Consider the following 26619-nt stretch of genomic DNA (forward strand, 5'->3'; position numbering starts at 1 on the left):
AATATTTTTACCTTTATTTTTCTTTTAAATATTCTTAGAAATGAAATGGTTGTCAATATTTGGTTAAAAACTAATTTAAATGGGATAAAAACTATGTGGATACTTCTTATAAGACATAGTAAGCTTTATCAAATTATTTTTAAAGTTTATTTGGGGACTGTTGATTACACTTCAAAAAAGTGTAATCCCCTTTTTTTCTTCCTCTATTTTTAGAACTGATGTGAAAAGTGCTGGCCCTAGTTCAGATGCTGGTTTTGCAGTGTCCCTTAAGCAGCCAAAGCCAATCTGTTTTGAGGAGACTTTCCTAAGATGCTTAATCTGGTTAATGGACAAATTATGTCTGGAAATTCCCCAGTGTGAGCTGAGCGTGGCAGTATCCTGACGGTGACACTGCTAATAGGTTTGACAGTGCAGTGAGTTTGCAAGAAATGCTCCAGACTATGCATTGCATTGCACTTTAATCTTTTAAGTAGAAAACCGGAGGAAAAGCAGTCTGAGGTACTGACAGGTGAGGCAAACCTGTTCAGTTCTGGGGATTTGAATGTTGAGGCACAGACTTGTTTGGTGGTGATCTCCTACAGTGTAGGCTGAAGATGCCAAAGTAGCATATCTATGGGTATTTTTTCAGACATCCAGAGTTTGATATTAGTTGAAAGATGTCATGTGTAATTAGTCAATTCACTGATGGCATTATTTCCTTCTTTATCTGTACAAATGGTCCCAAGTCATAGAGAGAAAGGTGTAGTGGGAATAGAAAAACAGTGTGAAGCCAGAAATGAGCTTTGTTTTTAATTCTGAGCTTTCTTTAGTTGATCTCTAAGTCTAATGTTTGGGGAAAGAAAAAATTGATACATTTGTGTTTGTGTGTATGTGAAATCCAAACAGGTGAGAATGCTATCTTTAAAAAACCCTAAACCCACTTGAAAAGAATTCACTATAGCCTGTGTCCTGGTTCTAGTAACTGCAGATCTTTGGTGTGCTAGGGGCCCAAGCTGATGTACCAAGGTGTGTATTAGCTGGTACTGCCATATGGCCTGTCATGTCTTAATGGTTAATTTAGCCATCTGTCATGTCTTAACAATTTGTATTCACTTTCAGTACCCGGGTTAGAAGTGTTTTTGTCTCTCTGGTACAGTAATTTTCATCACATAGTGCTGTTACATTCCTCTTATCTGAGTTTTATTAGTTTTTTTTACAGTCGTGTTACTTGTAGATTGTACTTTCCTTTTCCAATGTTATGAGTAGAAGATGCATACATTCAGGCAGGCATTTTGGAGATGTTCCTGCATAAATTTCTGGCACAAAACAAAGTCAGTATCAAAACCTGAGCTGTGAATGTTTGACTCTACTTCTCCCCCTGTTCACTTCTAATTCTGCACTTGTGTTCACATCAAGTTCTTTACTATATAAATTAAAACAGGTTAGTATCTGTAAAACAGGTTTTACTACATATGAGTTCAAAGTAAAAATCCCACTATTCATATGTTCTTTCTCACATGTTGCTTTTTCAGAATTGCAGTGAAGCTATGACCTGATCTACTCTATATGTATATTTATTTATTTAATAAGGATAGTAGCATTTCAGGACAAGCATCTAAGAGAAACATATGTCAAAAGATGTTTTCAGCCATGATGTGCTATTTAAATCAAAAAGTTCTTTCAGTCCTCTGAAAAGCATGCAACATATCAAAGCCACAAAATTCCTGTTATTCTCTTTTAGATTCTGTGCCTGCAGTCCCTTATCTCAGTGATTGGTTTATTGCAATTTTACTATTGTGAGGGGTTAGCTTTGTTGTTTGGTTTCTGGGGTTTTCTGGGGGGGGGGGGGGGTTTGGTTTTGTTTTTTTTTAAATTTTTAGTCTTAAGGAATGTTGTCATTACATTGAAAATTAAAAATTGATGCAGCCAGTTGTGGATCTTCATTACTCCTTGTTAGAAAGATGCATCTTCTAAGTGCAAGGTGTCGTAGTGTGTTCAGCCTGATTTTGATACTTAGAGTCTCAAGTAGCCAGAGGTCTGCTGCGTGTTGAAAGGTGTGGGGTTGCAATGAAATTAAATTAATTAAATTAAGTTGTGAACATGTAACTGATAAGGGGTAGTAGAATGGTCATTGAACTTTAGCTCATGTCTATTAATGATGTTTCTCCATCACAGACATGAGGAAATTGCTTCACAGGACTCTTGATAAATGTATTTAGTGATGAAGGATTTCTGAATGAGGGGTGAATGGTTTATCTGGTCAAATCTGAATGTTTTTTTTAACATCAAGATGATGACTTGCATATTTCTTGTTTCCAAGGAGCTCTTAAATCCCAGAAAGCAGGACAGTAGTGTATGCTCTTTCCATTAGAGATGTTTGGAGAGTATCATGACTTTGTAGGGCTTCTTAAGGCTGCAGCAAGGCAGAATGACAGGTTATAAAGGCTTTCACATGAGGCACAAATAAAAACTGTTCAAGATTTATCAAAGTGTATGTAAATGCCTGTGATCCAATAATTTCAGTAGTTTTAATATCTTCAGTTTCTTGAAATGACAAATGCTGACAGTATATTGGTTTACTTTATTGACCTAAACTGTCAGATTAGCAGTGTCATTCAAATGTGTCTGTTGTATTTATTTTCTTGACAGACTGCACCAGCTATGAAGAGCAATTAGGGATTATTTTGTGTATTTCTCTCATGTTACACTTGTCTGATTACAGAATTTATCTTCCTGTGGAAAGTGATACTTTGTCAAAAAAGAGCATTTTCCTAAGAAACAGCTATTTCCCTTTATTACTGAGGAAAGTATCTGAGTAATGTGGAAAAATTTAGCAAGTAGGATGGGCACTTTTCAAGTGTAAAGAGTGGAGATCGACTTTTTGATCCAATTTGGTAGGACTGCACTTTTCATGTGTTCCTTCTATTGTTCCTCTTAAATGTGGGAAGAGAGGAAATGCCACATGTAGGAATGTGCATTTTCATCTGGGCAGTTCTAGGTTATCATTGTTGCCCTAATCCAATTCACCTGGCTGGGGGCTCACATGATACCCCTGCTGGAACCTGACCACAGACTACTTGTAAAAGCTCCACAGAGATGCAGAAGAAGGAACATCCCACTTGCTTTCTGGTTTCAGTCTTGGAGGCTTCAGAAGACAGAGAAGACTATCCTTACTGTATGCTTTTGTTCATACAGTTAATCAGTTTCTGTTTAAAAAAAAAAAGTAGCAATTTTCTTTTTCTTAATTTGATGTGCCCCATAGCTATTTTAGAGCTGTACAATCTTCTATATACTTTCTGCTGTGATGCATCTCTGACAATGCAATCCAATATTTTTTTAAGTTTTGACTATTGGAGTAACTAATTAATGGATGGTTTCTTGAATCCCCAAATAGTGGTTTAGTTCTTCTCAGTGGTTTTGAAATGGTTTGGTTTGTTTGGGTTTTTTTAATTAATCTACTACCCCACTTCTTCACCACCATGATCATGAGAGTTCTGGATGTGCTCTGATGTTGTAAATAATTTACATCATGTGTAAATAATGATTTGAAGGACTGAAAGTTTAGTAATGAGTTTTCTTTGGACTTGAACATAGACCTGTCTGTAAACGGGTATGATGCCTGATAACTTCTCTGAAGGAAAAGTAGCATTGCTGTCAGGGTAGGCTGGCTGGGAACTGGGGCTGAGTCCACTTTCAGAATTTGTAGGAGAAACATGAGTGGCCTTGATGCACATCACTGCTTTGATTTTGGGCAACCCAAAGAGGTGCACTGCTATTAGTGGTGTGAAAGGATGGCAGCTGGCTAAGAACAGGGTTTGGACAAGTGCAGCTTGGGGTGAGCCTTGCATTCATGGTGCCTCCAGCTTTAGGAAAACCACTTCTGGCGACACTGAGCCTCCTTGAATGAGAGAGTGTTCATTGGCCTTGGTAATCTTACGTTTTATTGCTTCCTAGTAGTATATTGGTTGCCGCTTTTCCATTTTGACCTTGTAGTTTTTTCAGCCTCTGTGAGCTTCAGACTGCATTAATGCAAGTGTTTTTGGAGCCAGTGATACAGATCAGCTTGCACCTTTGAGTGGGAAAGGATGTAGCTGTTTGCTGCTTACCGAGGATACAGGCAGAGGAGGTCACTTGCACCTCTCTCCTTCTCAGTGACATCAGTTCTTTGAATTCACAGCCTTTGTTTCGATCAGTTATCTGAACTGTCTCTCCAGTGCCTTCCAAAGCAGCAGAACATGGTGGAGGGCTGAGTGTGTAGATGAGGTGGGATTCAGTTGTCTGAAATCCATAAGTTATCAGTGTGACCTTTCCTGGATATACCTCTTAGTATAACAGCTACTAGTTAGTTGATTTTAATATTTAAATAAAGTAGGTGATAAAAACCTGTTGCTCTTCATTTGAGACTTAAATAAATTAGTACATATAAAAACCTTTAAGAGCAGTTGAAAAGGAAGTTTAACCTAAGTCAACTTGCTGTTCTATTTTGTTTTTAATACCAACTTAATAGAAACATTAAAAATTATGGTGGTGTTACATCTTTTTATAAATCTTCTGATTTATTGTTTTTTAACTAGATTTAAGAATCTTAAAGGGTGGTAGTATTTGTGTTTAAATATTGATTATTTGATAACTTGGAAATAGTGTAGTAAAGTTACATATAGAAGAGTATCACTTTTGCTTGAAGCTAAAGGTGTTCAAGAGACATGCTTTAAAAATGGCCTCCATTTCTGAGATTTGAGAGTGCTTTTGTTTCTAAAATGAAAATATTTTAGTTACCTGTTGAAAACTTCATTTTCTTGAAATGTTAGAGGAATAATGACAGTTACTCCCTGAGAGAGTTTTACCTCTTGAACTTTTGTGGGGGAATGTTCAGTCATAATGTTGTTACTCAGATGCCTTCAAGTTATTTTTAGATTTCCACTTGACTGTTTTCGGTCAAATTAGGTTGGTTATGCATTTTTGTCAAGAAATTTCTGTGGTTAAACATATGCTTACTGTTTAGTACAGTAGTGTTAAATTCTTGATTACATGTGTAGTTTGCAAATAGATCTGTTTAATAATAGCATAATAAACTGCTATTAAGCTTCCATTTAGTCTTAGACTAGTATCAGCACTTGCAGATGCAGAACTGTTGGCAGAGTATGAAGAAGGTTGAATTAAGCCCATCTCACCAGAAGATTTCCGTAACAGTTTGAAAACTTGTAGATATCTGGGCTATACTGCTACTGAATTCAATGGGAAAAATCTTTCATCTTACAGGAAGTGGGATTAAGAAGAAAATCTGTTACTCAAAAAGCATTGTTAACTTGATGTGGGCAAAAGAATGGTAGTGCTTCTAGAATGGGTTGTAATTCTTTATTCTGCATCAAGCCTGGTTTGTTGATGCACTGTTGAATGTCTGAAATGTTCCCAATTTTTCTGTATTTTTCCCCTTGAACTAAGATTGAGCCAAGTATCCATTTAAACTTGGATGTATTCACAACAGGCTGTTTTTCAAGCCACTGTGAAAGATACTAGACCTTGGTGGGAGCACTTCAGCTATTCTGAGAATCAGTCTCAAGGGTGCAGGGCTAAAGAGCATTTTGAAAATGCAGACCATGAAGAATTTAATTCTGTAATAGTAATATCAACTTTCTGGATAATTGCTGTAGTTAGAGATAAAATATGTCTTTGGGATTCTTGGCAGACTTTCTGGTAAGGGGAGCAGCAGAATTACTTTCAGCAGTGTGCTAATGGCAAGTCAGTCTGAAAAATGTTTGAAGGGAAAAATATGCAAATAGGGCATTCCTCTGAAAACATGCACGAATGTTGAAAAATTCAGAAGAAAGCACGTATATGGCACAAGCTGATTAGAAGAAGGAAAGGGAATAAATTATTCTTTTCTCCAGACAATTTGTATTAAAGTTTAAGTAATGTTGTGTCTGCATCTATTTCTCACTTCTATCCTATGTTGCTATCTCACCTTAATTTATATCTATGCTTTGCATTTTAAAAGTATTTAGTGTCTGTTTATGCAACAAAACCACTGCCAACACAGTGATTGTGGCAGAGGCTTTCAGCAGGAATGGCAACACCAATGATCTGAGCAGTACAAGCTGAGCCAGTGGAACATCACCTACATCCAGGATTTCACCTTCTAAGAACTAGCAGCAGGGGCCATAATAGTTGTACCTTTGATTGCTTTTCTAAACATTTAAGTAGCATGTTACCACTTTGTGGTATAGACCTAACGTTTGCCAAGTGTTGCTTGCATACTTATTGCCTACTTTATATTGTTACCTTCAAAATGTGTAATGTTTGTATGGCATCCTTGTGAGTCTCCTTGCCAATCTTGATAAAAGACCACAGAGCTGAAGTACCTAAGTGGCAAAAGGATTGAAGTGACAACTTCAATCACAGCTGGAAGTATACAAGTCTCTTTTGTAAATGGTCTAATATAAACTATTTTTAATAGTAGAGTAGAAAAATGTTTTGATAAAATCCTGTTTGATCTTGTTATTTGCAAAAAAAAAAAAAAAGCTGTATCCTTAAAATAGTTTTTTGGGAGGCATGTTTAATTTATTCATCCTCAGAGTATATTTAAGTTGAAGAAAGTTTTAGCAATTTGATTTCTTTGAAAGTGTTGAAGACGAAATGTTGATAAGGCACAAACATTCTATTGCACTTTAGTGAAGCAACCAATAGACCAGCCTTCATGTAAAGCTACATCCATTCATCAACTTCAGCTTATTTCATTTGCAGATCTTCAGATATGGGCATAACATGTGAAACTGGTTCTGACTGCTGCTCCTCTTTCCTCCCTAGCCCTCCCACTTCCCCCAGTCTTGGACCCGTTTAGTTGAGGACGTTCCTGGGTTGCACAGCTTTTGTGCTTTTTTTTTTTCCTTTTTGGGGAGGGGGATTGTTTTTTGGTTTTGCTTGTTTGGCATGTGAGGTGAGGTTTTTGGTTTTTGTTGTTGTTTGGTTTTGTTTTCTGGTTTGGTTTTTTTGTTTGTTTGAGGGGCTTTGTTTTTTTTTCTTTTTTTGTTGGGTTTTTTGTTGGGATTTTTGAGGGGAGGTTGGTTTGGTTTGGGGATTTTTGGTGGCGGGGGTGGTTTTCTTTTTTGAGAGGAGATGGTGTGTTTTTTAGTCTGTTTAAGAAGAGATGATAATTATGGTATCTATCTTGCCAAAATATGAGGTTTCCTTGGAAGAAACGAGATTTTAGCGTAGATACAGGCAGCTGGATGATGCAGCTAAAGTGATTAACTGGAGCTGTTGCTGCCCTTGTTTGCTGTTTCTATTTGCATGTTGAAAACAATTACTTCTTAGTTTTGTTTCGGGATTTTTTCTGCATTTTAGTGCTATTTTCAAGTAAATTTTAATATTCAGATCCTGTATTTGTCACTTGTTTTCTCTATCTTAAATGTCTCTTATAAATCTGTTTGCAGCTGGGTCTCGGGCGTCTTACAGCAGCCAGCACAGCCACCTTGGCTCCGAGTTAAGGGCACTGCAGTCTCCAGAACACCATATAGATCCTATTTACGAAGACAGAGTTTATCAGAAGCCCCCTATGAGGAGTCTCAGCCAGAGTCAGGGGGACCCTCTGCAACCAGCACACACAGGCACATATCGCACTAGTACAGGTAGGTGGATGTAACCCGCATGATTGTCTTTTTATGAGATATGTGACATGCCTTCTGGTACTAACTCTTCTTCCCTTTCTGAAGTGCTTAAACAAATGTATTCTGTGCATGCCAGTCAAATGAAATACATTTTGCAGATGGCAGCTATCAATAGAGCCCCAAATATGTGCACAAAAAGGAGAAATACTTAATGTTGTGTTACATGTACAGTAGGTTAACGTAATTCATATGTAGTAGGTAAACTCATAAGGAGAGAGAAAATACTTCTATTAATCTAGTGTATTGTCTTGGACAAGTATCTGTTGTCTCTGAAGAAATTGCTAGGATTTTTTTTTACTTACAAAGGTATTTTTTGTGTTGCAAATGAACTGCAAAGTTCCTGCCACATGAAGCTAAATGATTGTTTGCTTGCTTTCAAAGTAAATCATAAGTAAATGTTCTTCCTCTCTCCAACAGAAGTATGTTTGGGTATAGGTACACAGACATAAAATTGAACTATAACATAGGGAAAAGCTGTTAGCATCAGTGGTTTATCCATAAATAATAGTGATTGTCCCTGAAACGCATTGGTGTACAAGTCCTACTTGCAGATTGTCCTCTCAACCAAATGAAATACAGCTGTGTGTTGGAACCCACAAATAGATCAAAAATCAACAGGGATATTTATGGTATTTAATGCACAAAATAATTAGAGTATATAAATGCTACAGCCAAAATAGCCTAAAGCAGATGTAGAAGAAACTTGCCTCAGGAATTGTAAGTATTTCTGGTGTTTCGTCTTTGCTGTGTTGATCAAAGAGGGAAGATTATGTCCATTTTCAGATCACTCCTATTTTCATCAAGGAAAAGTTAAGTGCATTTTTCAGAGCAAGATACTTTGTGGTCTTTAAAAACTGGTTTTTTAGGTTTTTTTAAAAACCCATTTCTAGAAGGGTAAAACTGGCAGTTTTTGTGTGACCTGCTGCCTTATGCAAGTTGTGGGTGTTTAGAATACAAGAGGAAATATTTAAAAGGAAATTTAGCCACAGAATTATCTATCAAAATACCTGTAACAGCCTTATGCTTTTGGAAGAGCACCATTACACCATTTCCTTCCTGTTAAAGAAACTGCCATAGTCTTGTGTTTTGTGTGGAGTCACACATATATATGAGGAAAAATTACTATTTACATGAAGGGGGCAAAACTTCTGCCTATATCAATGAGCAGAGACAGTGGTAGTGATTGAATCTACTGTTTATATTGAACTTTAAGCCTCCTGTTCCACATGTGGCCATCTCATATCGCCTGTGCAATGCTCTTTTCCAGACATGCCCTGAAGAGGGTTTCTTGTTTTGCTTGCAAAATATCCCTTGGTTGTGTGTGCTGAAGTAGCAGGCTGTCTTGTGACTGTACTCTTCACAACACCTCCGTAGGGAAGGAAACCTAGTCAACATAGATAACAATTACAGTGAATTAAACTGGGGCATGGGATGTTAGTTGGTAACATGTGAAGATGGGTTTTCAGAAGGAAAGAGAAAAAACTAAAAAAACCCCTCTGTCATATGGGTAGTAGAAACATGCTGTGTGAAAGTGAATTTTGTTTCAATGCTTGGGATATGGATTTGAACATTGCTTCCGGCACACGCTGAAGAAAGACCCCATCAGTCCAGCTTTGTGTTGGGTTGATCCTCCCTTGCTTTCCCCCCTGCACCCCTATCATCAGGGTCAGGGGAAATGAAAGCAGATGGATGTGTGCCAGGCCAATCACTCTGCTGCTCTGTTGGTAGCTGTCAGCTGCAGATGCTGTCAGCCTTTCACACAGCCAGGCTGAAGAGCTGTCAGCGCTCAGAGGGAATTTTGAGCTGGATTGGATCAGCTCTCAGACTCCTGCCTCTAGCACAAATACCAATAGGAACATATCCTTTCTGATGGAGACTGTACAACTTTTTTCAAATTAACAGAAAGGAGTTCAATTGAAGTTTGCACACAATGCTTTTTTTCTTTATTGGGTTTTCTTGAGTGGTTTGTGGTTTTTTTCTGGTTTTATTTTTTTTTTTTTATTTTAGGACTGTGTTACTATTTGGCGTAAGATATGAGGGATGTGGATTACTGTGTACTCCATAAAGATATGTGCCAAGGCTTCATGGCCTGTGTATTCTGTGTGCATGAGTCATGGCAGAGGGGAGACCTTTAAGATTTCACTGCACTCCTTTGTAGACCATAGTTCACACCCTTTGTCTATCACAAAATAGCTTCGATCGTGAAGATGGTGCATGCTTTTACACATCTGACAGAAAGAAAAAAGGAAGGCAAACTTAGTCTAAAGATGTTGTCCAAAGCCTGGATTTTTTCTTTCTGCAGCTAACAATGCCCATTGGAAATAAAAATTAAGTTAGTTATACTTGCAAACCATTTACTTTTTTCAGATTTTTGTGGGGTTTTTTTTGGTTGGTGGGGGCTTTTTTTAGTTTTGTTGTTCTTTTTGGGGTTTTGGGCAATTTTTTTATTTTATTTTTTGTTTATTTGTTTGATATTAAAGAACGTTATTCCTGAATTTGAAAATTTCACTTATTTTGGGAAAGTAATGGGAAGAATGTAATTGGGAAAGTAACCAAGTATGGTTACTTACTATAGACATCTCTTTCTCTTTTGTTAGTCCTTAAATGTATGTTACATTCAAGAATGTTGAACATTTAACAACCAAGGATAAAGCTCTCTCAAGAGCTTTTCATCTTCTAGGTGAATGAACCTTCAGTAAGCAAAAGTCAACAAGTTAAAATTTCTCTATGGGGTAAACTAAATTAAGTTTGTTCTATATACTCACTGGTTTTTGGGTGATGTTTTGCTTTTTAACTTTAGTATTTTCTTTGTATTTCACTTATGAATGAAATGCATGATGATAATTCTGCATAGTGCAAAGGGTATGAAACATCTCTGAACCTTTCCTTTACATAGCTTTAGATAGGGGCAGGATGAATTCTTCATAGTCACTGAATGGATTGTGTAGGAAGGGACATTAAAGATCATCACATTCCATCTTCCCTGTCATGGGCAGGAAACCTTTCACTCGACCAGGTTACTCAGAGCCCCATCCAGCCTGGCCTTGAGCATTTCCAGGGATGGAGAGTACGCAATTTCTCTGGGCATCCTGTTCCAGTGCCTCACCACCCTCACAGTAAAGAATTTCTTCATAATATCTTATCTAAACCTATCCTCCTTTAGTTTAAGTCCATTCCCCCTTGTTCTGTCACTTAATGCTCTTGTGAAAAGTTGCTCTCCAGCTCTCTTGTAGGCCCTCTTTAGGGCAGTCTTCTAATCATCTTGGTGGCCTCCTCTGGACTCACTTCAACAGGTCCATGTCCTTCCTGTGCTGAGGACCCCAGAGCTGCATGCAGCACTGCAGGTGGGTCTCACCAGAGCAGAGCAGAGGGGCAGAATCCCCTCCCTTGCCCTGCTGCCCACACTGCTTTGGATGCAGCCTAGGACAGGGTTGGATTTGTGGACTGCAAGCACAAATTGCCAGGTCATGTTGAGCTTTTCGTCCGCAAACACTCCCAAGTCCTCCCCAGGTCTAGTCTTGATCCATTCTCCAGCCAGCCTGTACCTGCAGTGTAAATTATAACTGGGTGTGTTACTGTCATGCTGTCTCAGCTAAAAATAATGCTTCAAATTTGACAGCAGTAACTGCAAAAGCTCTTTTGTTTGTTAAGCTTCTACTTAACCATCCTTTTTGGTTTTCAAAGGGTAATGTCTTCTCTCATATAAGAAATACCAGCCCAAACTTTTGCACTGAAGTAGCAGTAAATGTGAAATTCTACTTTTGCAATGGGAATCCTCAAAGGATGTCTTTGGAGGGAGTACTCAGACACAATACAGAAAGCAAATTGATTTATTTACTTACTGAACAGCAACTTACAGCTTGTATTTGTAACCCAACTAAATAACACTAATAATTTTTGTTCAGGCAGGTTCGTTACTTATTTTCCTCATAAACCTAAAGGTCTTGAATTACTCATATGAATTATTCATATAGTAGAGATAAGCTTATTTGATGGGATGTTTACATGAACACTGATGGAATTTGAAGAGGGCTGTTAATTAAGAGGGAGGAAGGGTTGCCTTACAGCCAGAGTGGCACATGGAATCAATGATTGTTTGCTTATTTGTGGAATTAGGATTTTGGACTTGGGGCTTAGCCTATAGTTATTGACATGTAATTCACATCAAATATGAAAACAGGCAAAATGGGCAAAATTATACTGTTTTGCAAGCCTGGGACTTCTGTAGCTGCCTTCAGGACAAAGCATCCTCACTGCTCACTGTTCTGGGCTGTTGGTGCTGACCTGCATCTCAGGAGCATGGCTTCAGCAGCCATGGAGTCTCTGAACAGTTGTCATCACCCTCCAGAGGCTGGCATCACTGTCTGGAAGCTCATGCTTCTGTTGTGGTCCCTTGGAGAAAGAGATGAGCCCTCTTCTGTAAAAAGGATGTAATTTCCAGATAAAGATACTAAAAGCCTTGAAAGAGTACTGTCCCCAGTGGTCAGGGAGGGCGGGGTGAGAAATGAGAGAGCCATACTTTCTCTGAACTCTCTACAAACAGGGACTTTGTCAGATAAACTAAGTGCTGTCGTGTAAGAGCACTGGTGATGCTGGTGAGCTGTGAGCATTTAGATCTTAAAATCTGCATAGTACTCATGCTTTAAGAGTACTCACTGGTTTCAGGCGCTGCAGGAGAGTATTTTTGACCCCAGCCTTACACAAGTGACAAGGATGAAGCAGCAATTGCACCAGAGAAGTGAACCTGTCCTCTTCAGCTCTGTGAAGGATATGTGCATCTGATAGGCATCAGGGGAGCCCTGGCAGCTTTGATAAAAGCTTAAGGATGGTCTCAGAATGCACAACCTGATAATGATCTCTGTCTCAGTCCCCTGACAGTCACCGTGGGGAAGGTGTTGTGACACAGTTCAGTCGTAGTTGAATGCACTTCAAAGTCCAGCAGCTTTGTGTGATTACACTACCACTTGGTGCTAGTTTGAGTGCTGGGTGCACAGATCTGAACCGCCTCCTTGATGAAGACAGGGCATGCAAGACACTGCAAAGACCCTTCTGAGAGGGGGAAAGCATTAGGAGAATGAGGAGCAGTGTCTGTAATTGATACTGCTGAAATAAAAGAGAACCCTGAAAGGAAGGATTTATTGAAAGGAGGTTGGATAGTAGAAGGATGACCAGTAAAAGTTCATTTGGTCTCTGAAGATATAGGCTGGGACTTGAAGGTCTTACCATGCATGCTCTTGCAGTGGGTTATCCCCTGGGGAATGTGTTTGTGGCATGTGCACTCCTGCAGCACTTCTTGTGCTACCTTCAAAGCTGCCTGATGTCCCTGTGTGTGCAGGCAGTAGCCAGGCTGCCCTCAGGCTTCTCTGATGGCCTCCATTCCTTCAGGCCAATTCTGTCTCCCTGAGCTTCACTGATGCTTGGGTGGTTCCACCAGTGCACCAGCACCTCTGAAGCTGTCTGTTACCAAAAGCTGTGCTGCCACAGGCTGCACCACTTCCTGGGCACCAGGGTGGAGAGTATTCATCCAAGAGAAGAGGCCTGTGGCATTTGTGATGGCTGGTGCAAAACAGAAACATGTTTCTTGCAAGCTGGGTTTCTGTGTGGATGAAGAATGCTGACAGGAGGGCTGTGAGCAGCCAATGCAGCTGCTTTTCAAAGGAAAGAGTTATCTGTTGCCCCTGGCCATGGTTTCTGTTCAAGTGTTTGCCAGGGGCAAGGAGGAACACAATATTTTGATGTCCTGGGATGCGGCTCAGGAAAAGCTGCCGAAGGTGAGAATTGTTGTTGTGTATCTGGACAGATGCTCTCGTCCTCTGCCTTCCATTCCACACCTGCCTTGTACTTCATTTGCTGAAGGAGGAGTCTGCACTGAGGATTGCCTTACCTCAAGTGCTGTTCCTATAATGTTGCCTTTTGCCTGTTAAAGTGTGTGTTGCTTTAGTAGGGTAGAAGCAGCGTTTGCTTCTGGAGTCCAGTCTTTCTTCATGGACTAGATACTGCTGGAGGGATGGGAAGAGGTGGCAGTGGTACCCAGGTGGCAGTGGTACCCAGGTGGCAGTGGCAGTGTTTTCTGCTTTGTGCCTGCTGCCCTTGGCCTGGGCTTTTGCTGTCCTGGAATTTAAGCAGTGCCTGAGAAGCAGTGTACAAGAAAACTTGGTCCTTCTTTAGTCACTGGGCTGATGGCTTTCTCACAGTGTGACTGAGCTGCCTCCTTTTTCTGTCTGATGAGGTGTCTGTGGTGAGGGTCAGGTCTCTATTCATGACCTAATAGAGAAGTAGAGAGGGAGAAGCCAAATCCCTGTTTTTCTTCTGCCCCAGGCAGGAGCAGCCCATACAAAACTGATTGTACTCTTGGGTTGTTTGGGTTTGGTTTTTTGTAGGAAGGGGAGGTTGCTAGTTTTGTTTCTTGGGGGTGTTCAAAAGGTTCTGATCTCCTGTTCTTCTCATTTGCTTTGCATGAGTGAAGCAGGGCAGTCCAGGTTCTCAGAGCCCGATTCACGTCATTTGCCCCTGGTCCCTGGGGGCTCCCTTTCTGTAGGAAAGGCCTGACCTCTTCAAACTTCTGTCTCACTGACCTGATAGACAGAAGTCTGGCATGGTGGAGTGGCTTCTGGAAAGCTGCACTGGCCACCATCTCTTTGCCTCTGCCCTGCCTTCTCTCTGTAGCCGGCTTGGTGGGGCAGAGACCTTGCCTTGTCCTGGGAGGGAGTGGTGCTCTGCTGCCCAATGGCCCTGCCTTGCCAGCAAAGGAGCCAGAGGTCTGTGGGAGTAATAATTGCTGAGTAGTTCCAAGGAATTTTTTTAGCAGTTTTTTACAGCAAGCATAAAGAAGTGTGTTGCATGGGCTTCTTAATGCTGCTTTGAAATACTCAAGGACTTGATTTGCTGCATGTTTCAGATGGTGGTCCAGCTTAGCCTTTCTTTGCTTCTCAACATTTTGTCATGTCTCTTATCTTAACATTTTGTCATGTCTCTTACCTCCTTTGTTGTCCTCTACAAAAGGAGAAAGATGTTACAAAGGATGCATGAATTGAGCCAAAGTGCATCATCTTCACAAGACTAAATATTTGGCTTGGTATGTAATAAAGTAGTGGATATCTTTGATATTGTTAGAAGTCAATATTTCAATGTGAAGAGTTTTTTCATATTGTGAAGCAATTTTCTACTACTCGAAAATCTGACATGAAAAATTTAGAGTGATTTACTCTTCTTTCAGAAATAATTAAGCTACATTATTGTAGTTGTGGGATATCACAAACTGATAGCCTTTTTCTGTCTGCTTTTACAGATAAACTGTTCTTGTACCATTTTTAAAATTTTAAACCTTGAATCTTTCGACAGTTTAAATTTGTTGGGGTTTTTTAATGGTTAAAAATTGTTTAAAACAGAATGATAGAATATATTGGGTTGGAAGGGACCTCCAAAGATCATGTAATCCAGCCCCTCTGCAATAAGCAGGGACATGTTCAACCAGACCAGGTTGCTCAGAGCCCTGTCCAACTTGACCTTGAATGTCTCCAAGGATGGGGCATCTACCACCTCTCTGGGCAACCTGTTCCAGTTGCTCCTCACCACCTTCCTTGTAAAAAAAAGTCTTACTTCTGTCTAGCTTCTCTCAGTTTAAAATCATTGCCTCTTGGCCTACTGCAACAACCCTGCTAAAAAGTCCCTCTCCAGCTTGCTTTCAGGACCCCTGCAGATACCATTTCAAGTCTCCCTGAAGCTTTCTCTTTTCCAAACTGAGCAGCTCCAACTCTCGCAGCCTTTCCTTATAGGAGAGGTGCTTCAGCCCTCTGACCATCTCTGTGGCTCTCCTCTGGACCACCTCTAACATGTCTATGTCTTTCTTGTGCTGAGGTGAATGTGACATTGCAGGTGGGTCTCACCAGAGCAGAGCAGAGGGGCAGAATCCCCTCCCTGGCCCTGCTGCTCACACTGCTTTGGATACAGCCCAGGACCTGTTTGGCTCTCTGGGCTGGGAGTGCACATGGCTGGGTCATGTCCAGCCTCTCCATGATCCACCCGCACACCCAAGTCCTTCTTGGCAGGGCTGCTCTCCTTCATCCCCCGACCTGTATTGATTCCAGGGGTTTTCTGCACCTTGCATTTGATACTCAACATTCAGTTGATATCTGAAACAAATACAGGTGGTGTTTTTTTAAACTTTACTTGGAGACACATCTTTTTGATGGTCCCTTGGTAACTTGTTTGTTATTAGCTGTTTCAAGTCACTGAAGCTGTCTTATGATTTAAACATGCTGAAGAAAATTTAAAAAATTAACAAAGCATGAAATAAAATGAGACTATGTAAAATGACATTGAGGGGCTGCAATTCTAATGCCATGACAAATCACATACAGAGGGCTTAATTCACAGTTTTCTGCACCTGCAAGGTGTGCAATTGTAACTTCAGCTTTGGGAATCAGACGCTCGGGTTTGATCCTTGCATATCACCAGTGGTGGTTTCCAAAGGGCACTTTATATCCCAGTTAACAGCTGGTTAATCCTTTCTCAGGTTGTGTTAAGTATTGCTATTCAGCATGGAACTGGAATTTAGTTAACCAGGTGTATCACTTGTAATTCTGTAGGCTTCAGATTAATGAGTAAAAGGAATCTCAAAGGGTTTGGAAGAAAAAAAAATGTTGAAAAAAATCCTGTATACATGCAGTTAGATGTTGTCACGTATCTTACAGGGAGCACCAGTTAGTATGTTGACATAGTAATTAATTTCAGAATGGCATCTAGCTATTAATGAAAAGTTACCTGTTACAGGCTATTTCTTGCATTACAAATATTGGATTTAAAAGACAAAGGGAATGTTGGTTTCAATATATTTTTCTTTATTTGTCTCTAAAATTATCAGTTCAAGGAAAAAGGAGGAGCAACAGAAAAATCAGCTTTTACTTGCCCTTTTTGGATTAAACCCTTTGTCTTTTATGCTGCTTCTCAAAGCTGTATTTAATTTTTCAGTCTTCCTGATCTAAACAAGTTAGGTTATAAATACCAAATATTGCTTCCTTCTTAGGTTGTGGCTTTTTTCTGGTTAGGGGGCAGGTTGTTTTGTTTTGTCACAAGCTGATGTGCTGTGCATGAATGTGCTGTGATGGCACAGCTGCAGATTAATTGAGGATCATGCTGATAAATCACACAGCATGGAGTTCTGGCTATAGGACATAATGTTTTCAGAGAAATTAAAAAGAAAAATTATCCCTATGACTGCATCTCTTTCAGTTCGGTAATGTTGTGATAATAGACCTGTATTCCTAACTGACATCCACTTGATAACATTGTTTTGGGAGAGAGAATTATAGGAAGCAAGCAGGGAACAAATCTTCAGTACAAAGTAAATTGAGCAGAAAATACCTTAGTAATCTGCATAAAGAATAATAAATCACCTCAAAGCAATAAAAAGTCATAATCTCATTTCATTTGACAGATCCAGGTTCTCTCATATAGTCCTACCTGTGTCTTTCATATATGTTTTTACATGATTTTTTTTTTCCTGGGAAAGTGTCATCTTCTCTGAGACAGAATTTTCTATTTCCTTCCTATTAAAAATTTGGCAAAGGAAGAACCAAATACGCTGTTTTGAACTTCAGCAGTATGCCGTGGACAGGAATGGAGAGGGAGGTGGCAGGAGATTAAAACCCTGCCAAATCACCTTTGTAATCCAAAAGCAATATCCCCCTTATAGTGCAGAAACACTTCTCCAAATAAGAGTTTTTTAGTTTCAAAGTACTGAGCTCATGATTGGTTTCCATAGAGGAATTGTACCCATATGAAGACAGACAAGATTTTACCACTCAGGATGGAAACCTTTTAGAATGGTTAGTATCCATTTTTCTCTGTCCCATGAGTGGGATACTGCTAGAGGCTTGTATTTTGTTCTTTGTATTTTCTAATTCTTTTATTCTCCTTTTTTAATAGAAGAATGGCTTGTAAGATGTCTGAGCATTTTTCAGGTGTCCCCTGACTTTTCCCACCTACTGAGGGAGAGCTGAGATTATAAAATCTTGCTCAGGGGTGTACATAGCCTGTAAATCTCATCTGCCACTATTGAGAAAATACAGTGTTTGTGCCAGAAACTGTGGGTGCATTTGTCATCTGTTTACTGTACAGGTGTAGTCTCTTTTTAAAGACTTACCACATTAGATTTTAGTGATGCAGAACATCCATTCTTGTTTATGTACTACAGTGTTGCAAAGAAATGCAAGGTTGTCATTCATGAAATAAAAATTCAATTCAATCACCTTTCATAAATTTCAGTTTTGTAAATCTTTGCTGAACAAAAACACTGCTGTGCCTGAGGTAACTACCCAGTGGTGTCTTTAAGATGACTAAATCTTTTGTTAGAGGATCATACCTTCTGCAGTATTATATTGAAAGGTACTCTTAAAAATCACAAGCCCATTATGTACTTTTTTTTACTCAATCAAACTGTACATTTTATTCTTGTTAAATGTAAGACTGGCTACTTTTAGAACTACTCCTTTGTCGTAATTTCAGCAGTTTACATGTAGATTTTATTAGCACAAGTGCATACAAAGATAGTAGTTTTTTATTTAAATGTGTCCAACGACTTTGAAACTATCATTTGGAGAAGTTACATTAATGTTTAAGGTGAACATATCACATGGTCTGGCACTGGAACACAAATGTGATTACCTTAATAATAAAACAACTGTCCATTCCAGAGTGGAAACTACTAATTAAAATAGCTGAAGTTTAGTGAGGTGTTCTAAGAAATACCATTTAGTAGCCATTTTACTGCTTAAGATTATAGTGCCCTAAACAAGAAAAGGTCAAAATCTAAAAGAGAACATTTCCATATGGTTGATGGCTGTAGCATGATGCAGTGCAGTTTGTTAAGCTGTTATTGTCTCATGCTGTTTATGTATCTTTTTATGTATTAAGTGTGACTTGTGTCTGTTTGTTCAGTTTTATTCTGGCCAGATGGACAGGAAACTTCAGAAATTTCAAGAGAAGGTTGATTTAGGAGTGAAAGCACAAATGTACTTGCAGTAGGCTTATCTATGTGCAGCAGTGTGGTCTGTGTGTGGTTTTGCTGTGGTTGGGTCATTTTGTCCCACGCACAGAATGTGAAATCATGTAGTACTGCAGAGAGGAGCAAAGCGATGTATATGTTTCATGAAGTGCCATTGCTCAGGGTTGAAATTCATCTCTAGTAAGGAAATACCCATGATGAATTTTAGTATCAAATTCTGAAAGGGCAGTTGTTGATTTCTCTGTTTAAATGCTCGTGTTACAAATTTATTAAACTTCATGTTTCCCTAAACTGAGAGGTGCAGTTCATAGAGAGAGGTCACAATCTGAGAAAATATCTTGGCAATAACATCTTTAGCAACCAGAGTTGACATCTGATTATCACATTATGTGTACACACCATTTTTTACGTGCAGAGCAGCATCAGTGAAACATGCTAGAAGCTGAGCCTGAGAATGAAAGTTACATATATTAGTGAGATTAAAATCTGGCAAATTTAAAATGCAGTCAGTTCCTGGAGATGGGAAGGAGTATTATATTTCTTAACACTGGTAGCTTGAAAAATGAGGCTTCTCTTTCATTGTAAACAAGGAAGGAAGTTGTTCCAGCCTTGAGTTGGAAATCTGAAATAATTGAAAACATGTAGTTGCAATTTTGATATTTGCATAAGACCTTGGTGTCCCCTTGGATTACATGGATTTTAAAATGATGCCTTAGTTATAAATGATTTTGAGATACAGGCTGTGGACACTCTGTAACTCTGGAACTTCATGGTGGAGAATGACTGGATTGAAGGATGTAGAATTGGAGAAGGTTATGGGTGTGGGATGTGAGATTGTGCACAGCAGTGAAGCCTGTGACAAAACTGGCTCTGGAAGAGGCTGCGTTCAAGTTTCAAGTTCAGGTTTCACTGTAGTCTAATTAAGCACTGCTGCAAAATGAACTTGGATAGGAGCTCACTCTTCTCAGCCATTATATCTATTGAACTGAAGTACAAGTTTCTAAGATACAAATTCTGTTGAATTACTCATCTACCTGTTTCTGCATTAAAATTTGCTTAGAGGTATAAAAATCTTAGATTACTGCATTCATAAGATCATTTGTTTCCATTGCCAACCCTGGTGGAACTATGTGATTTCAGATAGACACCAGCTAATCACATATCTGAACTCATAAGTAAAATAATTAGTAGTAAAGAAATGCTAAGTCTTAATTGGTGATTAAGGAAGTTACTCCATATGCTGAGGGTTAGGCAATGGCAGTTATACAACTTCCCCCAATAGAAGGAAAAAAAGGGAAACTAAGACACTATGGGAGAATGTGCAAACTGAAGTGGAACGATATAGACAAAAGCCTTCAAAGGGACCAGGTAACAGCTGTAATGTAAACAGAGGAGTAGCTCAGAAACCAAGGAAGCTGTATTTTCTTTGACTGACTCTTTCTGCATTATTGAAAAACACGACAACATACAGAGCACAAGTGATGTTTCCTTGGTTTCTCTGAAACAAGGAGTTCTGCAAAACAGTGGCATGTAGCCATTGCAATGGTCAGGAGATGATTTTAAGATTTTTTTTAAAGAATCAAGTAGCAAATGATTGGAGTGTACACTCACTTTGGATATGTTTATTACCTTCATTAGGATTAGTACTTTACAGCTGCCAGCAATGGCAATGAGCCTATTAAATAATTCAAGAGAGGCCCTGAGTATTTCCCACAGAAGTAGGAGCATAGCAGCTAAACAGCTACCTGCAGTTTTTAAGATGGGATGGAAAAGTGAGAAAAATATAAATCTCCACTGATGGCAGCTGATAGACACAGGGATGTTGCTGTGATAAAAAGGCTTCCTCCTCACCATGTCATGAAAACATGATAAAAATATTACTGAATACCTACTTGCAACAGCTTGTAGACATACTAATTACAAGTAGGTGTGACAGCCAGGTATAACTAGTACTTGAGGAAATTATGACTAACATGTTCGTGGGTGGAAAAGAGGCCTTTTTGGCTATGTACCATCCTGTTATGTATCAATTTCTTTAGTTTGCTTGCATTTCCCCTGCATAGTGTGCTATATTCCCTTAAAAGACATACCTGGTTCAGCAGGAAGACCTGTTTGTCATGGCCAGCTGTTTAAGGCACTGAGCTGAGCATGGAGGAGCTGACTGGAGAGAAGAAGGTTTTATTTCCCCTGATTTACACAAAACAGGAGCATCTGGAGAAAGCTGGAGCCAGCAGAAAGAATTAGGCAGAGCAATCCTGGTAGCCCTAAAGGGTTGATGTGTTTGAAAGCAAAGCCTGGCTAGCTGAGGAAGAGCCTATCTCATGAGGATACAGAGGAAAACTTGCTAACAAGTCCTTTTTGTTTGTCTCTGGATGAGAATTGGGAGATTGGAATTTTGATTGCAAGGTAAACTAAATAGGACAAAATAACGAGTGCAGAGAAGTGAGGGAGGAGGAAATGGGAAAAAAGAGAAATAGAAAGTTGAAATAGTTTTGGTAGTGTTTTTCCTGGTTTGGGTATAAGAAGTCACGTAGCAAAATTGTCAATTTCCATAGAACTTCTGTGGTGTTGTTATTTGTATAATGTCCTAAATATTTTAAATCAAAATTGGAGCCTTGTATATTGAAATGCTGTAGTGCTTGCTTTTTTTGTTTTGTTCTCACTTTGCGTGTCTGAGGTACAAAATTCCATGTGTGTACTTTGAGCAGAGGATATGATGGTGCCTTTATTAAATCTTAGCAGCCTTAGAGGTAGTTGCTGATAGCAATTATGGGGAAGGTTTTTTCTTTCTTTTGATAATTATTTTCAGTTTCCCTCAGTTTCCCCCAACCATGTATTTCTATAAAATTTTATACTTCCCATGTGGAAAAGTGCTTCTAAAAGTAACTGCTAAGCAAATTATTATTATTTTTAGTAGTAGTAGTAGTAGTAGTAACACCATGTATCTTGAACAATGTTAAACTTGACTGTTTGTGCTTGTTCCTTTGGATTGCCAATTCACTGCTACCTAATTAACATCTATTTTGTTAAACTTCTATTGCAAAAAGGCTGGTACATGCCTTAAAACACTCATTTCAGCATTTTGAGATAAAATGTTTCTATGTCCCAAACTTGATGAGGTTTTTTGTTAATTGACAGAGAATGCACTGTGTTATTTTTATGGTATATTAGGTGGGAAAAGTATCTGCTTTATAAATCTTCCTGTAGATTTGGTACCAACAGAATGCACTGCATTTATATAATTTTTAAACTCATGGTGGGATGGTGGACATACTCTGCACTGAAAAGACATCTTGCTGAGAACCAATTTTCAACTTTCACATGAGAGTATAAATCAACTGCAAGTGCAAATCATCAAAGCAAAAGAAAATGAAGGGAGAAAAGAAAGCAAATGATTTTGAAATCTCTGCGAAAGAAACTAGGAGCAGGTTAGCACAGGAGGTGAATGTCTAATATCAAATAATAAGAGGAAAATTTTATAAGGTAATATCTGCAAATCGAGCAGCAGCATCAGAGAACTAATTTTCAGCAAGCAGGTGTAGCAAGATAATTCTCATTAATGAATTTATTGTTTCTTAAGGTCTGATCCTTCTTATGTTAACTAGGTAAAATGTCCTCTGGCTTCTAGAAAGTATGAACTTTTTAGCAGTTCATATGCGAACTTGACCTCCCTAAGATACTCCAGTATGGTGCAGTAGTATCCCTGCCTTGATCAATGTGTTCTTGCTTTTTATATTTTATTAGTTGTTTCTAATATCTGCCACAGATGTGAAAGGAACATTCAAAAGCTGAAAGTGAATTTTTGAGTATCACATTATAAGCCTATGAGCATATTTAGTGATACACCTGAATTATCAGCTTAATATAAAAGTTGTGGTATCTTAATACTACACAAAAGCCAAAGAATTATAAAGACTGGCTTTTCTATATGCTATTTCTGCAATGAAGAGAACCATAATCAGGACATATATCAGGTCTTTGGAGGATTTTCATTTTATTTAACAGGGACTTTTCTTTCTCTTTGACAAGCATTTGTAAGAGCATACTAAATGTCTGTGTGGTACCACTGATGCTCCGTTTGCTGGGTATGTGATTTTGGTTGCAGTAGTGAGGGGCTAAAATTATACAGTATCTTTATGGTATTCATGCCATGACAAATTAAAGCAAGGTCTTAAAATTCTCATTTTCAAGGACAGTTACTACACTGAAGTTTAAAATATTGTTAATATCTAGAAATTTATTGGCCTACAACTGAGCATGTCATTTTTAGTACTGTGTCTTTGCTGGCTGCTGCAGAGAGTGAGTGCTGTGACCCTTCCTCCTGTGTCAGCCTGGCCTCAACTGCAGGTCATGGACTTTGCAAGCCCCTCTTGTATGCCTGGAGTGGGGGGCACTTGGGAGGGGAGTTCAGGTGCCAGTCACCCTCTCCCTCTGTCTCTGCAAGGCCACTGTGCTGAGTGCTTCTGGGAAAGAGCCAGGGAGGGCTGACCAGTGCAAAAGGAGCAAACAGAGCTTGAGAAAATTACCTGACATTCACCACTGAATTTCCAGGTGGCTTTTTAAAAAAGTGAGGGGGGCAGTCACTGTTAACAACAGTGTTTTCATGGGTGGTCTCTTTGGTAAGACACAATACAGGATAAATAAGGTTATGAGGCCTTTTGCTTCTTTGATTTTATTCTTGATCTCCTTGTTAGTTTTGGGACTTTGGAAGACCAGGAGAAGGTCTAATTTTGTGGACACCTTTACCTTTAAGTTTTACAAAACTGGACCTTCTTCACAGTGTGGTTATGACATTTGGTTTTACCTTTATGTGGAGGCAAAATAGGGTCAGCGGTAGACCCAGGGCAACCACATGACTTAAGTGTGATTTTGCTTCAACAACGCCAAATCTCAGGCTGATGGGAGAGGGAAAAGCAGCTCATTTCTCCAGAAACAGTACTGTTGCAGTTCCTTCTTTTCCCTCTCTTCCCTTGCTGGGGCAAACTCCCTATCCTTGTCAACTTACCTCTGCTGAGCTGGTTCTGGTCAAAGTGTAGCTGGCTTGGATTTGAGAGGAGAGTCTAATGTGGAAGTAAGAGAAAGGGGTAAGTGTTTTTAATTTAAAAACAGGTTAAAAGGTTGCATGGCCATCTGCAAATGTACCTGGTATGTGAGTGGTTTCTGGTTCAGTCCAAGTATGTGCTTTCTGGATGCCTTGTGCTCAGAGAAGATTTACTCTGCTGGGTGAGGAAATCGACTTCTGAATTTGTTTCATTAGACATAATCACTATGGCTTTGCTGTTTGAATAGCTAAATAGAACGGAGATCTCAATGGTTTGCCATAGCCCAAAGAGCCACACTTCAGTCAGTAGGTTTGGCTGCCAAAGGGATTTGTTTAAACGAGGGAAGTGTATTGATAGAAGATGACTTTGGTTCAGTTTTACAAACACTTACTCGTGTAACAATAATGAGAGTGGGTACAGTTGGATGTAAAAGTTTTTTCAAAGTGTTAGGTGTTTGGGTTTTTTGTTTTTCTTTTGATTGATCTGGGTAACATTGTCCAAACAAGCTCAATTGTGAATGTTTAAGTCATAGATTTTTCTCATTCTTATATTCTGAATATGGCACTTCTGTGTTCATTGTGATAAAATTCTAAAGGAAGTAACAGTCTGCTAGGAAGATAATTTGAGAAATGAATCAGAGTGACTTGAGAAGCTTGTAGGTGTTAGGATGACAGCCGGTTTCAGTTCATATAAATACCTATTTTGATAACAAGACAAAGGAGAAAATAGAAAGAAAACTTTTCAAATAATTTAAAAACAAACACGATCTCCATTGAACTGTCTTGCAAAGAAGATGAAGGAAATACTGTGAAATATTTTGCAAAGCAGTCAACATTACAATGAAGTTCTTGTTTTCAGCAGTATTGGTGTTGTAGACTTGTTTTGCAATTCCCCATATAATTTGTCAAATGGTAGCAGCATATTGTATGGAGTGACAGTTCTTAAAGAGTATACTATGTCAGTATACAATTACATTTTCGCTTTTTCACTTGAAAATATTTCCACTCTTTTCCCTAACTTGTTTTATTACTCTTTTTCTCTCAAGGCACCTGATTTTGGTTTTGAACTCTGTATTTTCTGTTAAAATACGATGTTTGCCTTTCTAACACTGAATTTAGCATGATTTGTGCATGGGATGTTTAAATATGCTAATACTGTTAATGCATTTGAACTGATGCAGTTTTATGAAAAGGTCTGTCTGTCTTATTACTCATTTTTTAAGGAGGTATATATATACATGCTAGTAATGAAACAAAAACAATACATGTAAAATGATGCTCTATATGTGAGTAAATGTGATCATAGAATCATAGACAGGTTTGGGTTGGAAGGCATCTTTAGGGTCATCCAGTTTCAGCCCCCTGCAGTGAGCAGGGACCCCTTCAACTGGATCAGGTTGTTCAAACTCCATCCAACCTGACCTGAGCAGTTCCAGGGATGGGGTAATAGATAAGTGGGTGATCCCACTTTCTTACACTTGTATTAAAGTTATGATACTTGCTTTTGTAAAATTAAATACTTCAGAATCATAAGCAAAAAATCAGAAAATAAGTTAAAGATTTTATATAAATTAAAAATTTTCAGGTGTTGTAACTTTGACAAGTACTAGACATACATAACTGTGGTAATTGTATATAAAGCTCAGTGTATTTCATTTGCTGACACTTTTAGATAAAATGCTTAAAATCTCTTTCATGGATCTATAATGCATTAAATATTTATTTTTAAATGTGCATGCCAATGAAAAATGATTGGTAAATCTGTTATAAATACCTGTCTCTTCAGTATGTGGTTTTGTCTGCCGTTTAGCATATGAATTTGACCCAGTTTAAAACCGCCCTGGACTCGGGCCACTCCTTTTGGCAAAAGAATTCTTGTTGTCTTGGAACAGGAGGAAATGGCAACCACCATGAGTTCATGTGCCACATCAAATAGCCCAAATTTTCTTCTGAGCAGAGCCAGCATTTAATTTGTATCTGTCTCCAGGGCAAAGGTCGTGTGGGTATTGGTCCTCTGGCCCTTGTAGTGATAATCCATTTGCCATTAACTGGACTTTGGTTCAAAAATGTTGCATGTTTAATCCAGTGGACTTGATCTCCACTACCCAGTGCTGTAACAGAAAGATAATGGGCTACAAGAAAGATTAATAAGATTTTTGAGTCGCAAAAGGATTAAGTCAGTTTAAAGCTATTGGTTAAGCTGCTCAGAACTGGTAATGCATTAATCTTGAGCTGTGGTGTATGAGCACAGCCATTGCTGGCATACATCAAGACATCTACATGGTCACCTTGTGCTTAGCTCTTTTGCAGACTGAGTTAGCAATAACAGTCTCCTAAGTCTTAAATTAAGGTGAAATTTACAGAAGATGGATTAATGAAGCATATATGGTGATTCTCAGCATCAGGTGTCTGGTTTTACCTGCTTTATGGATACCAGGGCTACAAATCTGGAATGGCTGGGTGTTTCTCCTGCCATAGAGTCATCTGTCTCAGTTTGGACTCTTGAGCCTGCTTTGATCCTCCTGCTGGTGGATCTGACTAACTTCCACCCCTGTAAGGATTGCAAAAGCCTCACTCAGTGGTGGTTGTGAACCTTAGCCTGACCATTCCCATACTGCTTCTGCACTTCCTTCATTTCCTGTTAGTGCAGGTAGAACCCCAGGTGAAAACACCACTCCAATCTGTTTAACTGGTGTTAAGGTCTTCTTGTCCAAAACTGGCATGTCATTTAGAAATGTGTTTGACAAATATTTCCTTCTAAGGTTTTGAAAATGACAATGTTGCTTGTTTCTTTTTGTTTGTTTTTTTTCTCATTCTTTTTGAACCCTTGTTTTATATGTGTGTGTTTTTTTTTTCCTCTGCCTAGACCTGGTTAACCATTTCTGTGAACAGGTCCTCAATTTTTTACTTTGTCCCTACTTTCCTGTCGT

At 38.9% G+C, this 26619-nt stretch overlaps 1 protein-coding gene across 5 annotated transcripts in view; it reads left to right on the forward strand.

Annotated features, from left to right (window-relative positions):
• CTNND2 (catenin delta 2) overlaps positions 1–26619 on the forward strand; it is a 638189-nt gene that overhangs the window by 375279 nt on the left and 236291 nt on the right. For all 5 annotated transcript variants that reach the window (XM_085052133.1, XM_085052132.1, XM_085052134.1 and 2 more), the window contains one exon: positions 7410–7604. In XM_085052133.1, the coding sequence (XP_084908259.1) occupies positions 7410–7604 (195 nt within the window). The remainder of the gene's footprint in view (positions 1–7409; positions 7605–26619) is intronic.

This window comes from Lichenostomus cassidix, chromosome 2 (genome assembly GCF_008360975.1).
Source record: "Lichenostomus cassidix isolate B80296 chromosome 2, HeHo_3.0, whole genome shotgun sequence".
Lineage (NCBI taxonomy): Eukaryota > Metazoa > Chordata > Aves > Passeriformes > Meliphagidae > Lichenostomus > Lichenostomus cassidix.